Below are 15378 nucleotides of genomic sequence, written 5' to 3'. Positions count from 1 at the left end.
TACAGATATCAGGATATTGATAATGTTAATCTTGGAAATGGCAGTACGTGTTCCAAATGTGGAGTTAAAATCAAAATTATGAGGACCTTTATTGTATTATTATTTTAATATTAAGTAGGATGTAGACAAATAACTTACATTCATAAAAACAGGCTTGTGTTTTTCTTGATTACTGAAATGTACGATAGAAAGAGGTTGCTACACTTTTTTACCCACATATAGACAATTCATCGCGTAGAATACATTAAAAATTCACTTCAAATATCACGTCACTGTTAAATAAAATATAATATGAAATAAACAAAGCCAAGCTGTAGCCAATCAGCTTGAGGCCGGATATGAACTGGCTCGGGTTAGTAAAAACTTCTTCAGAATATTCCTGTTGAGCTATAATTACATTGCATATGTGCGTCTCGTTACATCATTTTTATTACAATTTTTGAAGAACATACAATACATTATATATTATTTACAAAACAAACCTACAGTCAAGATACAAAGTATGAAATATCAAAACGGCTTTAAAAACAGTGATATCTACAGAATAGTGTTTAATGGATATTTTAATGTGTCCAAGATATTGCTTTTTAAAATCATACGACAAATGCATAGAATAATTTTAAATAAAAAAACGTTAACGATAAATTAAAAACTTCGATCGTAAATATTTAAATAATTGATTTAATGATTAAACTCAACAGCTTGATATTAAAATAAAAAAAGATGCAATTGAAATCATTATATAATAGAAAATTTGCAAAAGGATTTTGTAAGTACATATTTATAAAGTCAAAACAGAATAGAAAAACTTAACAAATTAAAAAAATTGACTCCATTTATCCGACACCAGCCAAATAGAAAGCTACTCGCTAGAACGTAAAGAGTCCAGTTGTGTAAAATAAAGTTGGATTACGTTGAACACAATACCGAAGTGTAACATAAACTAAGTGCTGCGCCGAATTAACTGCGATTAAAATAGCCGAGTCGCCGAGGTTGGGTTAAATGTACCAAATTAAGGGATGGTTCACATATCTAATTTTGTCTTAAAGTAATACTTAGAGTGAATTACATGAAATTTATACGTACATTTAACAAAAACCTGAAGTTACAGTCGCATGGTTTTTTTGCTTTCGAACAATTATTATCAATTTTTACCAACCTATTTTCTACTGAGAATTTAAGATCATTTAGGTCGTGTTTTTCTTAGGTCTTTGACATTAGAACTATTTATTTCGCAAAATATCCATTAACAAACCTAATTTATGTAATAAAACTTTATTTTTATCTATCTATTTGTAATATATTCTTGCCTAGTATGATAGGTTTTCACATACAAAAGGCCATCTTTACTATTTAGGTTTTATCTAAGTACTACATTTTGTTCTAAATCCAAGATACAATAAATTATATGAACTTAAATGTATGTCGAATAACACTATCAAACCGTTTTATAGGTTAAGGAAAGTCAATAGAATTAAGAGGCCTACAAATTTCGTTGACACTTGTTAGTGTTCAAAGACCAGTCAAATAAAACGCTCGGATATAACGTATCAACTACGAAATAAAAACTGGTCTAAATATTAGTTTTTTCATTTTATTTAATATAAACTAAACATATTACACTTCTGAAAAGTCAACCATCTTTGGAATTATCGGAACAATAACAAAGTAAAACCGTTTTTACTTTTAATTTTTAATAACTCTTTTGAGCCAACTTTTTTTATTTTATTATGTTAATGTGTTCAATTATGTATGGAAAAGCTAGTTTACAACATTAAAAATTATTTGGATACTCGTAGATCATTTGATATTTTTTTTTACTCTTTTCTTTATGTTTTTGTTTTATTTTGCACTGAAAACTATTGTAAAAAATGTAAAACAAAAGTTTTTGTTTTACATTTACTTAAACTAATAAAAAAAAATCTTATACTTAAAAAAAATTCAATAATATTAATTTTTGAGAAGTTATTATTATAAATTATAAATTATGGTTTACCGACCTTCAAAAATGTACTAATATTTAAAGTGCATAACAAAAATACACGTATCCAATTTACCCGAATTATCATAAAACAAATATTAACAATGATATTTCTTTGCAGGTTAAACGAGATAAAAGACAATTGAAGAAAAACTAGAGTTCCTTGCTCGATCCATAAATACTCTTAATAGACTGCCGATGTTTGCCGTTGAAGTCTTATCATTTGATAAGTTGGAACACAAGCCGCATGCAAACAACCTTATCATGGTAACATTCTTACTGGAGACGCTCAAGTTCATCGCAGAATCCAGTGCATTCGGGCGTGGAGTGTGAAACACTTGAGCTGCCTATCCCGAGATGGAACTGTTAACCTCCAGGCATATATAAGTGTGAGAAATTAGTGCCGAGTTCAAGGACCGTATGAAATATATAATTATCTAGTCCATATTAACATATAAACGTCAAACTGGAGGAGTTACACACTTTGCCGGGCCCTGAGGCAGTAGCGGAGAATGCCAGCGAGGAATGCCTTGCTAGGAACTCCAATTACTCTGAAAACTACTGCCAGCCCTACTTCGATGGCCTTTTGTGCTGGGATGCCACCCCTTGGAATACTTTAGCTGTGCAAAAGTGTTTTAGTGAATTCCATGGAGTACAGTACGATGACACCCGTAAGTACAATATATATGTACGTATTTCGTTTACGGTTCATTTACTATATTTACCTGAGATAACAAATTTGACGCAGATTTGGAAAGAGAGTGTGAATTAATTTACGTGGTATTAATTGAGTCACATCAAAATTAACTTGTTTCTAAGAAGTCTTTTAATTGCTTTGACGCTTCTAAATTTTACCATCTTGAAAATAATGTTATAAATTTTCAGACCATTGCTATATTAAGAAAACGTATTTTTGGTTATTATATAAAGATAATAAGTTAAATATTTTGCATTATTAATTAAAAATTTATAGTCTTCTTACACATTAAAAGCTTTATCAGCGTTTATAACCCGAAATATTAGAAAATACTTTTTACTTACTAGTACTGTTCTGTACGTATAAATTAAAAACCTAATATTATGAAAACGTTATTTTAAAACATCATAACCGACTTGTTTGTGGCTAACGCGATCTACATTATAATTTGATCAGTGATGTATAAAAATAAATTAACCAATATTTAGTTTTTAAAATGTACATGGATTCCAAATTATCGTATCCTCGAATAATGTGAAAGTAAAAACAGCTAACAAATTTTATTGTTAATTATAACTTTCTACTCAGGTCGATACGGGTTAAACGTTTGTTTATTTTTGATATCACTTAAATTTACTATGACGTCAGTGACGTCTTATGATTAAAGCCGATAAATTAAGACTCTCCGTCGGTAAATGTAGATTATTTACAAACGTATTTCATTGTTTTTAGTGTTTTCAACTTAAATAGCATACAATACTTAAAACGAAGAAACTTAACAGGAATTGCGTTAACGATAATTTTTAGAGATGTTGTTTTCGGATATTATTAAATAAATGCATAAACTGCAATAAAATACTATCATTCACCGTCTTATTTGTCATAAGATAAACATTCAGTAGTAAATAGTAAAATTCAAGTGAGGCTTTATACCTATGAATTTTTTTAATTTCAGTCGTACATGGATAACTTGTTTTAGCGAACCAGAAGTATTTTTTTCTTATACATGTATACCAAAACCTTGTGAGGCTTGTATGGCGAATAAACTTTAAAAACGTTTAAACATAACGAATTTTATTATCAATTTTCAACATAACGAGTTTAAACATAACGAGTTTTTAACAGTTTTCAAGCAAGGCATTTTCCGGACACATATTTAACTGCACCAATAACGACATTTTGAACTATGCGAGGGTTATAAATATTAGATTTCGTAAGTAATCAAGAATCTAAAATACAGTATTGTATAGGTAATGCCCTTGTATATGAAAACGAAAAAGCTCGCTGTCTGTATATGGCTTGAGAGCTTACGGCCTTTTACTTATTGTAAATGTATTGATACGTAGAATACATTTTGAATTCGATTCTTTGAGAGGAATAAACTGCCTTTCCGCGTCAGATTGTCTATCAATCAATCTTCGTCGAGAATATTTGATCGTCTTCATTAAATCCTTACTATTGAAGCTTATCAAACAATATAATTAGTTGTTCTATGAGTGTAAAGCTTTCATTTTTTTCTTATTTTATTATAAAAATTTACTTCACAAAATAATAACAACAATCTCATATATGCTATGAAAGAAGATAAAAGGCTGAAATTACTGTAATCATTCATAACATTGCGAATTCAGAACAAAACATTTGTTTGAGTTTCAATGTTTTATATTTTAAACATCGACACGGGGAAAATGCTTTTATTTTACATTTGAAATGTTTTTTAAAAGGTTAAATAAATACATGTCAATAAATAATTATCTTTGATATTCATTACAATGCGAATATTCGAAAAAAAAATAAATACTATTAAATCTGCTGTCTACTAATGACAGAAAAAAAAAAAACAAAAAATGATTCTATTTGGAATATTTTTCTCATGTAAATAGTTGGAAAACCCAAGCAATGACAGAATATTTTTTATTGATAAATTCGTAGGACCTCGGAAAGATTTCGGAATTAGCTAGGAATTTCGTAAGTTCCCCTCAATTTTGGGACCATTCTTAACATATCTGTCGTGCGACAAATCAAAAGCAGTACATAAATAACACAGTTATTCTCACCATAAAAAATATAGCGTCAAATGTAGACACCTCCTTCGTTTTTTGAAGTCAGCTAATATTAACACGCGTAATAAAACGGCAACATTATTATATTTTAGAAAATGCTTCCCGTCTCTGTCTGGAGGGTGAATGGCACAATTACACAAACTACGCAAACTGTACCGAACGGATAGCAAATGTCTCTCCTACAGATGTCACCAGCCTAATATACTTAGCCGGTTATACGCTCAGTTTAGCCGTTCTCTCTTTAGCTGTTTTCGTTTTCCTATATTTCAAGTAAGTTTAATCATAGTAATATACACATTTATTTATATATACATATTCCTTTTAAGAGTTTGAAATAAAGTTCTACGCATTAAATTTAGACACAATCCATACAACTAATTACCAGTAATAAAAAAAATATTTTGTAATTATTTTATTTATTTTCTAACTATTGTCAACTCGACTACAGTAATATTGAAAAGTTCTATAAAAAATATAAGATAAATATTTTAATCTTCTAAGAAACATAAATTTTAAGTAAAATATAAAGTTCTGTTTTATCAAATCAAGTCAGCCATTTTGAGAAGATGAAACTGGGCATTGAAATTAAATAAGGGAGCACGAAATAAAGAAAAAAAAATGTTTTTTATGATTGGTCTGACGACATAATATTCGTAGAATATCTTTAAATACTTACAGGAGACCATTAAAATTTTTACTAATTTTAAAATGCTTAAAGAATGAATGTTTTTTCCAGAGACTTGCGATGTCTACGTAATACTATACACACTAATCTTATGTCCACTTATATATTATCAGCATGTAGTTGGATGTTGAATTTAGCTTTACAGGTGAGTGGTTTTGATTAAAGAATATTACAATAAAAGTACTACATTAAGGATATTTTTAAGACAATTTTTATGTTTCAGAACTGGTCAGATGAGGCTCAGCAAGAACAGACATCTTGTATGATCCTTGTTATATGCATGCATTATTTCTATTTGACGAATTTCTTTTGGATGTTAGTGGAAGGTAAGTTACGAGATGAATTTATATTACTAGACAGTTATTACGTCAAAGGACGTATGTATATGTATAGGTCACTATATATAAGCGATTTTCTTACACACTTTCATTGAATGAAAGTCTTTTGAATTTGGTCCAAAAAATTCTATCTCATTATGTTTGTTCTGATTACAAAAAATCTGAAATATAATAGATTTAATGATATCTAAGACTTTCGCGAGTATCCATTTAAACAAAACTAATATTTTTCGGATTACACGACGCGTATTTTTTTTTAAACTACATGCACCCGGCGTTTCGGTTGCTGGAAATTAAAACACGCATAGTATAATACGAAAAATATTAGTTTTATTTAAATATAATAGATTAACATTCACTATAAAATAACACTTCCAACATATTTTAATTTTCACTTAAAAACGAGTTTAAAATTAATAACAGTAATCTACATTAAACTATAGGTAGAAGACTGTAACTTATACTTAAATGAAACTAGTATTATTCGGATTTACTTCGCGGATTTTATTATTTAAAAACTACATAATGGTGAGACACCTCGTCTGCCCGTGATCACGGTTGCTGCAAAGTAACCGAAACGTCGGGATTATGTAGTTTTTAAATAATAAAATCCGCGTAGTAAATCCGAATAATACTAGTTTCATTTAAATGAATACTCGCGAAAATCTTAGATCTCAGCATGTAACTTATACTTACCTAGATAAATTATAAATAGAAACGAAAAACCATTAAAAAAATTTCAACATATCCGACACATTTAAAATGTAATAAATATCCGCTGTTGAATTTAAAATTTTATTAATTCAAAATCTCTGTAATAACGTGAACAACCCCGCCCTAACTTGTGGTGAACCACGCCACAAACTTGATGCCAACAGACGGATAACCCTATTCGTTGGTTTAACGGTTACTAAACCAACAAACAGAGCCTTGGGGTTAAATTAGATCCTAATAGCTTAATAATTTTGATGCCTTATATTATAAATATACTATGTATATAATATGACCCGGATTTATATACTTCACACTGCTTATATAATGCATTTTTTATATTTATTTGACAAAAAACTAAAATTTTACATAAAACAATAAAACATACAACTTTTTCTCCTCGTTGTTATTTATTGTCGTCAAAGTACTAACAAAACTGTCACACGTAATCTGTGGTCGCTTATCCAACTGTCACCTTCTTTTATAAACTATTTCACTGAATAGATACAAAATAATAAGAAATTTCTTTTAAAGTTATAATTAAATTTACAATATTAATTATTCCCAACTCTGCTAAAGATTATTATAACAAATGATCGAAACGTCGATTCAAAGAAAATATACACTTTTTAAAAGACAACGATATTTTTCTTAAAAGTAAATAGGAATATATTTGGTTTTTTTGTTACAATATATTATACACAAAAACCCTTAAAAACAAACATACATTATACTGATTGACATCTAAAAATTTAAAAGTACACATTGAAATAAAACTATGGTTTCTTGATGAGCTATGTTATTTATAAAATACATTTTGATCGACGCACATTCATCTCGTCTGCCTGTTATCACTGTTGTTATATAGTTATTGAAATCGCTAAAAATGTTATCTAATAAATAGCTTAGTAAATCCTAAAACCATCATCATCATCATCATCAACCTATCGGAGCCCACAGCTGAGCGGAAGCCTCTTTCTCACATGGAGAAGGTTAGAGAATTAATAACCACGCTTGCTCAAGATGGGTTGGCTATTTCAATCTTATAATTTGAAATTATAATACCACGTGCCTCACGATGATTTTCTACACCGCCCATCGGTGGTGTCTAAGTACTCTTAGAAAGTACATCTGACTTGGAAAAGATCACATTGGTACTTGCCATGTTTCAAATCAAACCATAGCTTTAATTAAGTGATACTAATTTCTGAATCTACTAAGATTCCCGTAGAATACTACTACAAAACACCACACTGACATAGGTTTTTTATGCGCCAGATCATATAATAATTAATTACCCAAATTAATTTATTTATGATTTATTTGGTTTGTCTTGTTTACAATAAATTAGTGTCTCTAAATGTTATTCGTATTTCAGGTCTTTATTTATACATGTTAGTTGTGGAAACGTTTACTGCGGAAAATATCAAATTAAAAGTTTATACGACCATAGGATGGGGTAAGTTACGTTCTATTAGCTTTTTAAATCCATTTTCAAGTTAAAATATTTATAAATTCAACTGTGTTATAGCAATACATAGTAAATACGAGTATTTATGTTATGAACATTTGTATCTCCGTTTATCTTATTTAACTTTCATTCTATATAAATTATTCAGCTTAAAATATCCTTGATTTCCAATAAAGATATAATATTTTACACATATTCAAAAAAGAGACGGCCTTTCGTTTATTTAAATGAAACAAGTATTTTTCGGATAAACTACGCGTGATTTATTTTTGTAAAAAACTACATACTCCCGACGTTTCGGTTACTTTTCAGCAACCGTGATCACGGTTTTTTACAAAAATAAATCACGCGTAGTTTATCCGAAAAATACTAGTTTCATTTAAATGAATACAACTCGCGAAAATCTAAGGCCTTTCGTTTACTTGAAATCATCATGTATATTTTAAATAAACAAAAAATATTTTAAATTTACTTCAAATTAAAATAAGAAAATTGCAACTGTGCCTCTGAAAAGTTTGACTTTTCTTATAAAATCATTTGTTATTATTGTCAACTATTAAATTAAATTGACATAACAAAGAATCTAAATACTTTTATACAAACATAGAACATTGAACGTATTCCTTAGAAAAAAAATTAAAATAATATAAAAATCAAACTGTTAAGAGAAAACTGAATGATAAACTGTTAATATGACTCAATTTCATAAAATTACTTTATAAATAAAAATTACTTATAAATGTAGGACTTATTTTTTAACAAGTAAGTCTCATCTCATTTTCCCGAAGGAAAATGTTAATATTTCTAACGATAAAAAAGAATGTTCTTGTGGTTTTATTATTAGGGAACAGAGAATAACTTCACTAAGTCAGATTTTTTGTTATATAAATCATGTTCTTATTAAAGCAACAAAGCGAATTTATTCTCTGAAAGTTTTGCGGCACAAATAAAAGTATAAGCGTGTTAAGAAATAATGAATGTTACGAGTCAAATGAGATAGGATGTTGTTTTTCCATAAGTAACGAATCCCGAAAAACAAGAATCTGTTTATCGGGAGTCATACAAAATTTTATCCATGAAAAATTTGTTATTTTAAAACGAATTATATATTCAGTATAAGAAATATTTATCACATTTTTTTTTTATAATTTTTTATGTTAGACTTATCCTGCGACTATGATTAATGGATATAAACCTATGAGTCAATACAATTTAAGTTAAAATTAAATCGAGATATTCTTGTCAATACAAAAAATATTCATAAGATTCTCTGAAATCTTTATTACATTATATTTTCTTGGAATTAATTTAAATTCAATATCTGGTCTTTATCTTCAATATCTTCAATATATTTTAGGAGCTCCAGCTATATTCATCACGATATGGGTTATAGCTCGTTGTTTCGTCTCTGTGGTGCCCTCTACAGGACCAGACGGGGTAAGTGCCTAATGATATATAAATATCACAAATCATTAAATTTTCACCATAAAAAATTATAAACTATATAAAAAATTAGGAGTTGTTTAAAAAAACAGAACCAGCGTATCAAGGTTCTAAAAAAAAATTAAATATACATCGTAAAATCTTGATAAAGAATAAATGACAAAATAATTGTTTTACGAGACCGCCTGATAATAGCTGAATGGATTTTGTTACGATTATGTAAAAAGTGATCTAAAAGACTGAGCGGGAATAAAAAATAATGATTGAAAATGTAATTAAATATATAGTATATAATAATTTCCGAAATATCAGTATTCCTATAAATTAGAATGTGGTTTTTATTCCAATCAGTTTACACTGTGATGTTTTATGTTTAAACTGACCTTTTATTCATTTAATTTGTACAAAGCTCTGTAGTAAGCAATATTCTTAAATAGTAGTGCAATTGTATCAAAATTAAGTGATTACAGGCTTCACTTCAGGCTTATCATACACTTTCAGATCATTTCTTTAGGCGCAATATTTCTTCACTTACAAATTCACTTCAGGCTTATAATACAATTTTTTCCTTTTAAAGAAAAAAAGATTTTAGGTACATTTTAATTAAATTTTCTATAGTTTTTATGTATGTCTCAAGAATAACATTTCATAGTAATTATTCATTCGTAGTTGTATATAACATAAAAAATAATAAAACTAAAAGATTTATTATCTTGTGGGCAAACGAATAAAAACAAATAAAATTTAAACGCATTTTTTATTATAAATTTTTAAAATAGTAACTATGTTATGGAAAGTGAAAAATGAACGATTAACCTACTCCAGTAAGGAAGCACATTTCCTCCTTTCCTCATTTGGTCTCGCTCTTCATGAAAATGCAAATGTATACCTATTTATCATATATGTCAGTGTCAACTTAATCTTAATACGCTCAGAGAAAAAACTGATATAACCCACAGCTGTTCTTCTTTATAAATCCGTACGAAATGAATCTTCCTTTGCTAAGATGTCGTGACAATAATACCCCTTGATAAAAATAATATTTCTACATTACATTATATATACTTTTGCAACATGTTCAAAGGAACTTATAAAATTATATACATATGTTGTTGTTTTAATTGACTTAGTCATTGACAGTCATTAGTGTCTAGATTACTAAAACAAACAATTTTTGTTCATCTCAAATTTTATAAATGTAATAATAATTTCAAAAGCTATTATTTTTTTTTTAGTTAACCATCACTGGCGAAACCAAAATGTGTCAATGGATCCATGAACACCAAGTGGATTGGATCCATAAAGCACCAGCTCTTGTTGGACTTGCCCTCAACCTATTCTTCCTTATTAGGATTATGTGGGTACGTATAACAAAAACTACATCAACGTATCTTGTTATTTCTCATGTATGATTAAATAACCTCACCAAGAGCAAGATAAACCTACTTATGGTTAAATTCCAAACCATACATATATTTAGAATTATTGAATCATGTCATCTTTAAAAAACGTGCAAAGCAATTTCCAACAATATGACGTAAAATGGAAAATAGAAAAAAGGTTTTATCCCAAGGAGTACAAAACATGATGTGACACTAACAATGAGTTTTATTAAAGGTACTAATAACAAAGCTACGGTCGGCTAATACGTTAGAAACGGAGCAATACAGGAAAGCGACAAAGGCTTTGTTAGTTTTAATACCACTATTGGGCATCACAAACCTTCTAGTGCTCTGCGGACCCAGTGACGATTCTTGGTTCGCGTACACTTTTGACTATACTCGAGCCGTAATGTTATCAACACAGGTTTGTTTAGAATTAATGAAAGAAATAAAAAACAATATATATTTTCTTTGGTTTCAAAAATAATATCATACAATAATAATATTTATATACAGCCAACAAGAACGCTAAAATGAATTTCATATGTTTAGTTTAAATAAGATGATGTTTACAAATTGTTTCCATTATTCAATAGCATTGTAATAATGTTAATATACTTTTTTCCTGAAATATTAAACATTATAACTTCTTAGGTCCACTCGAAATAACGAAAAAATCCCTCAGACCTAAATTTACTTGGCAAGAACTTTGAAAGTCGTTCTCTTTTTTTAACTACTTAAAACAACTATAAAAGACTTCACCCGAACCAAATTTTTTTTTAAGAATTTAATGAGTTAAAATACTTTTTGTCTTATAGCACTTCTAATTTCGTTAAAATATCAAGGCGATATTTTTTTTTAATTCCACTTTTATTATGTTCCAGGGTTTCACAGTAGCACTTTTCTACTGCTTTATGAACACAGAAGTTCGACACGCTATAAGATACCATGTTGAGAGGTGGAAGAATGGCCGGAATATTGGAGGTGGAAGGCGAAGAGGGGCTTCTTATTCTAAGGACTGGTCTCCAAGATCCAGGACTGAAAGTATCCGGTAAAAAAACTTAAAAATAAAAGTCCTTAATGTTTATTGCATGTTGCAAACAAAAGTTTTAAATTTAGTTAGTAAAACGTTTTAAATAGGAAATCATAAGGAAAAACAAATTTAATTCAAATAACTTATATTTGCTTTGCTCGTTTTATTCTTTTCAAATGCTGCATGCTTTCAAAGCTAATCAACTCTACATATCAGTGTAATATCTATTTCTGATACAATAATTTAAAACAAAATTTGACAAAGTTAATTTTAATCCACTTCCAAATCCATATTTTATCTACCATTTTCCCCCATTAGGCTGACGGTCTGAAGAATATATGGAGTACCGGATATAAACCTTGGTGCTTAAGAAAACGGGTTTTTTACATTTGCACGAAGAAAACAATTCTAGCATGGACATAATGTGGATTTGGAGTACACATAAAATAAAATGCTTTGTTACATTTTGCACCACAATAAATCGTTGCGTAATCAGCTTATTGTAATATTTTGTTTGTTTATTGCTTCTCCTTATTTTGTCACCAATATCTAATGCCAGATATTAGGTAAGCATGCCATGTTTATTTCTTCGAGCTTCGTTCATTTATTATAAACTTTAGCACATGAATTAATAGATTTAAAAAAATACCATATAAAAATTAGGTTGTACAGCCACCCGTCGAAAAGAGAATCGGCTGCTTCGGAAACCACGACTACAACACTTCTGGTTCCACGAATGTCTCTTGCTCCACATCACGATGGAAGACACCTACACGCTGTGAGCATAACAACTAAATCATTAGTCGTTTAGATGATTTGATAGAGACAATATAAATATAGTACATACATATGGCAAGGTCATGAATAATTTATTTAAATATATGTAAGAAAATTGTTGCCATTCAAAAGTTTGTTCAAAAAAGACTTGAACGTTATTTAAAGAAGTAGCTGGACTTGTCACAAAACGAAAATTAACATCTTGAAACGAAACTAATTTTTCCTATATTACTACGATTTTATTATTTTATTTTTACATTTTTCCATAGTTTCGGCAGATGAAACTGTCTGACACTAAACAAACTGACAGTAAATAAAGTTTCATTTTAAATGTGTACACGACAAAGTCTAAGACATCCCAACATCTTAAAATGCTGATGATTGATATGTAACTCCTTCTAAAAGATAAATCTCTTCGTGAATCTCAGGATTACATCACAAGTGGCAGTGCAAGCGGGGAGCAGTCACCTGTGTGAGGTGCGGGGCGGGGGAGGTGTTTATCGCGCCTGAACACTCTGCCCGAGGAGGACGTACTGGCCGCCTCCCCCGCCTCACCTGCATCACCTGCATCGCCTACATCACCTCTAACACCTGTCCCCTTTCCACGATCGCGAAGCCCTCTCCCACATACACAAACGTGCAACACAGACACATCACAAACTTTTCTCAATACTAACTCCGACTACCTCAACCTAAATTGATCTCTTTAACTAAACCTGTTAGTAAAAACAGTACAATAGACTAAACTGATACAATGTTATATTTAATATCGCTTTATATGAACTGCGTTTAGACTTTATAAATAGGCTACTGGATAGTATATAATATATGGACTTGCTTATTGATTCGTTCTATTGTGTTTATAGGGTAACTAAACTTTAAGATAAAAAAAAGAAAATTTATTTTTTTGTAAGACTATAAATTTAAGAATTTAGGCTTCGCTTAATGTAAAGGATAAAGTATAATTTAGGTAAGTGTAAAACATGTTTATTCCTTAAAAAAGCTGTTGTTAGGTATACATAAGTATTGTTTAATATTTATCACAATATCAAATTAGAAATGGCTTTAAGATTTCAAAGACGTTGGAATGAAACTAATACCGGAACGTCGGATGAAATTTTAAAGCGAAACCATAGTTTCATTACAAAATGCTTATCCAAATTTTAACGTTGTAAAACAACGGCCATTTTTTTATTATAAAAAAAAATGTAACTTGTTTAAATTATTAGAAATAAATTGTATTTATCTTTATTTATACACGTATATTATATTATAATTATAGTAATTATATTTCCATTAAACCTTCGATAATATTGGTAAGGACATACAAAGCTATATAATTGCATAATTAATGTTTAAATTCACGTTTTCTAATATTCATATTTTATTGTAAATATTGGATACATTTAAATGTTTTAAGATAATTTCTGAAATAAATGCTTTATCCCATGAAATATTTTCTTAAAAAAATATTCTAGAAGTAATGAGAAACACAGCAGTCATAAATTTCTACTGTAAATAGAAGCCCGCTGTTAAGGTATTACAAAAATGTTTTTAGCGGAGATTTATATAATAGTATATACTATGTGTAATTTGTACGTTATGACTTGCTAAATATAAATACATTATTTACTAACTACTAAATACCTCTTATAAGCTTCCACGTTGTAGACATTAATACATTAACTTGTTTTTGCCCGCGACTTCGTCTGCGTTAATTTCGGTGTTAGTAACATATTTATAGCTGGCCGGGAGAACTCTTTTCCGACCTAGAGGCCATAAATAACCAGATGTTTATCAAGTTTTTTTCTTCAGAACAAAATGAAATATTCTATATTCGTCTCCTGGTTCTAATCTATCTCCCCACCAATTTTCGACCATAACCCTAAAGCCGTTCTTGAGTTATAAATAGTGTAACTAACACAAGTTTCTTTTATATACATATATAGCTATGTAAAAAAAACATATTTACCTATTTACTTAATAAATAAAAAAGCGAAATAAGGAGAGTAGTGTATTTTGTTAACATATAACTATATACTTGTGACTAAATGTTGCCAAAGCTTGTTTATATTCATATACACGTTTAATTAATAAGTGTAATTAAAATAATTGGGAAACAAAACGCTATATGTATAAAAAAATATTAGCATATCTTAGTAATACATAATAGTTTATTTACATGAATAAAAGATGTATACAAAAATAAGCTAGTAGGTAATTTTTTTATTATATGTAAAATATAATGAAAAATGTTTGTAAAACCTTGTACCTACGTGTGATTAATGTATTTACTTAAATTACACTACCGTTAGTTTATCTCTGTATATGCGTTATACCCTCTTCACACAGACATGTATGTGACAAAACAAACAATGTATTACATGTTTATATATTTAATAAATTGTCAATCAAACTTTTTTGTTTTTTTTTTATATAGATAGGGAAATATTTTTGTTATAGCAATAATAAAATCACAATGATGAACAACCTAGGCGCCATTAAAATGGTAAAAATCTTTGTGGTGGAATCCGATAGGAAATTCCCTTAATTTCCTTTAAACCATCTCTATGTGATCATTAGTTAAATCCTTCTTATTTGCCGTTATTATTACAAAAATTCAAGAGACGAAAGTTCTCAGCATTCAATGGATTGACCGTGAGGGTGCCGGGTCCATCGCGTTGCATCGAGAGGAGCTTCAACAATACCTGGGACTTGCGATCCAAATGTAGATTTAAGGGAGGATGGAGATCTAACGAGATGCTCTTTCTACCTAACCAAATTTGAAACGAACCTA

The 15378-nt window shown here is 29.1% G+C and overlaps 1 protein-coding gene across 1 annotated transcript; it reads left to right on the top strand.

Annotated features, from left to right (window-relative positions):
* The first annotated feature begins 2179 nt into the window (after nucleotides 1-2179).
* Nucleotides 2180-14997, top strand: LOC116771820 (diuretic hormone receptor). Its single transcript, XM_061528232.1, has 12 exons — nucleotides 2180-2308; nucleotides 2433-2652; nucleotides 4834-5011; nucleotides 5478-5571; nucleotides 5650-5752; nucleotides 7854-7934; nucleotides 9304-9383; nucleotides 10625-10750; nucleotides 11007-11195; nucleotides 11656-11822; nucleotides 12468-12582; nucleotides 13010-14997. The coding sequence occupies exons 1-12, from the start codon at nucleotides 2180-2182 to the stop codon at nucleotides 13055-13057; spliced, it is 1530 nt and encodes a 509-aa protein (XP_061384216.1). The 3' UTR covers nucleotides 13058-14997.
* Nucleotides 14998-15378: the final 381 nt, after the last annotated feature.

This window comes from Danaus plexippus, assembly GCF_018135715.1.
Source record: "Danaus plexippus chromosome 16 unlocalized genomic scaffold, MEX_DaPlex mxdp_23, whole genome shotgun sequence".
Lineage (NCBI taxonomy): Eukaryota > Metazoa > Arthropoda > Insecta > Lepidoptera > Nymphalidae > Danaus > Danaus plexippus.
This window is presented reverse-complemented; position numbering and strand designations above follow the sequence as displayed.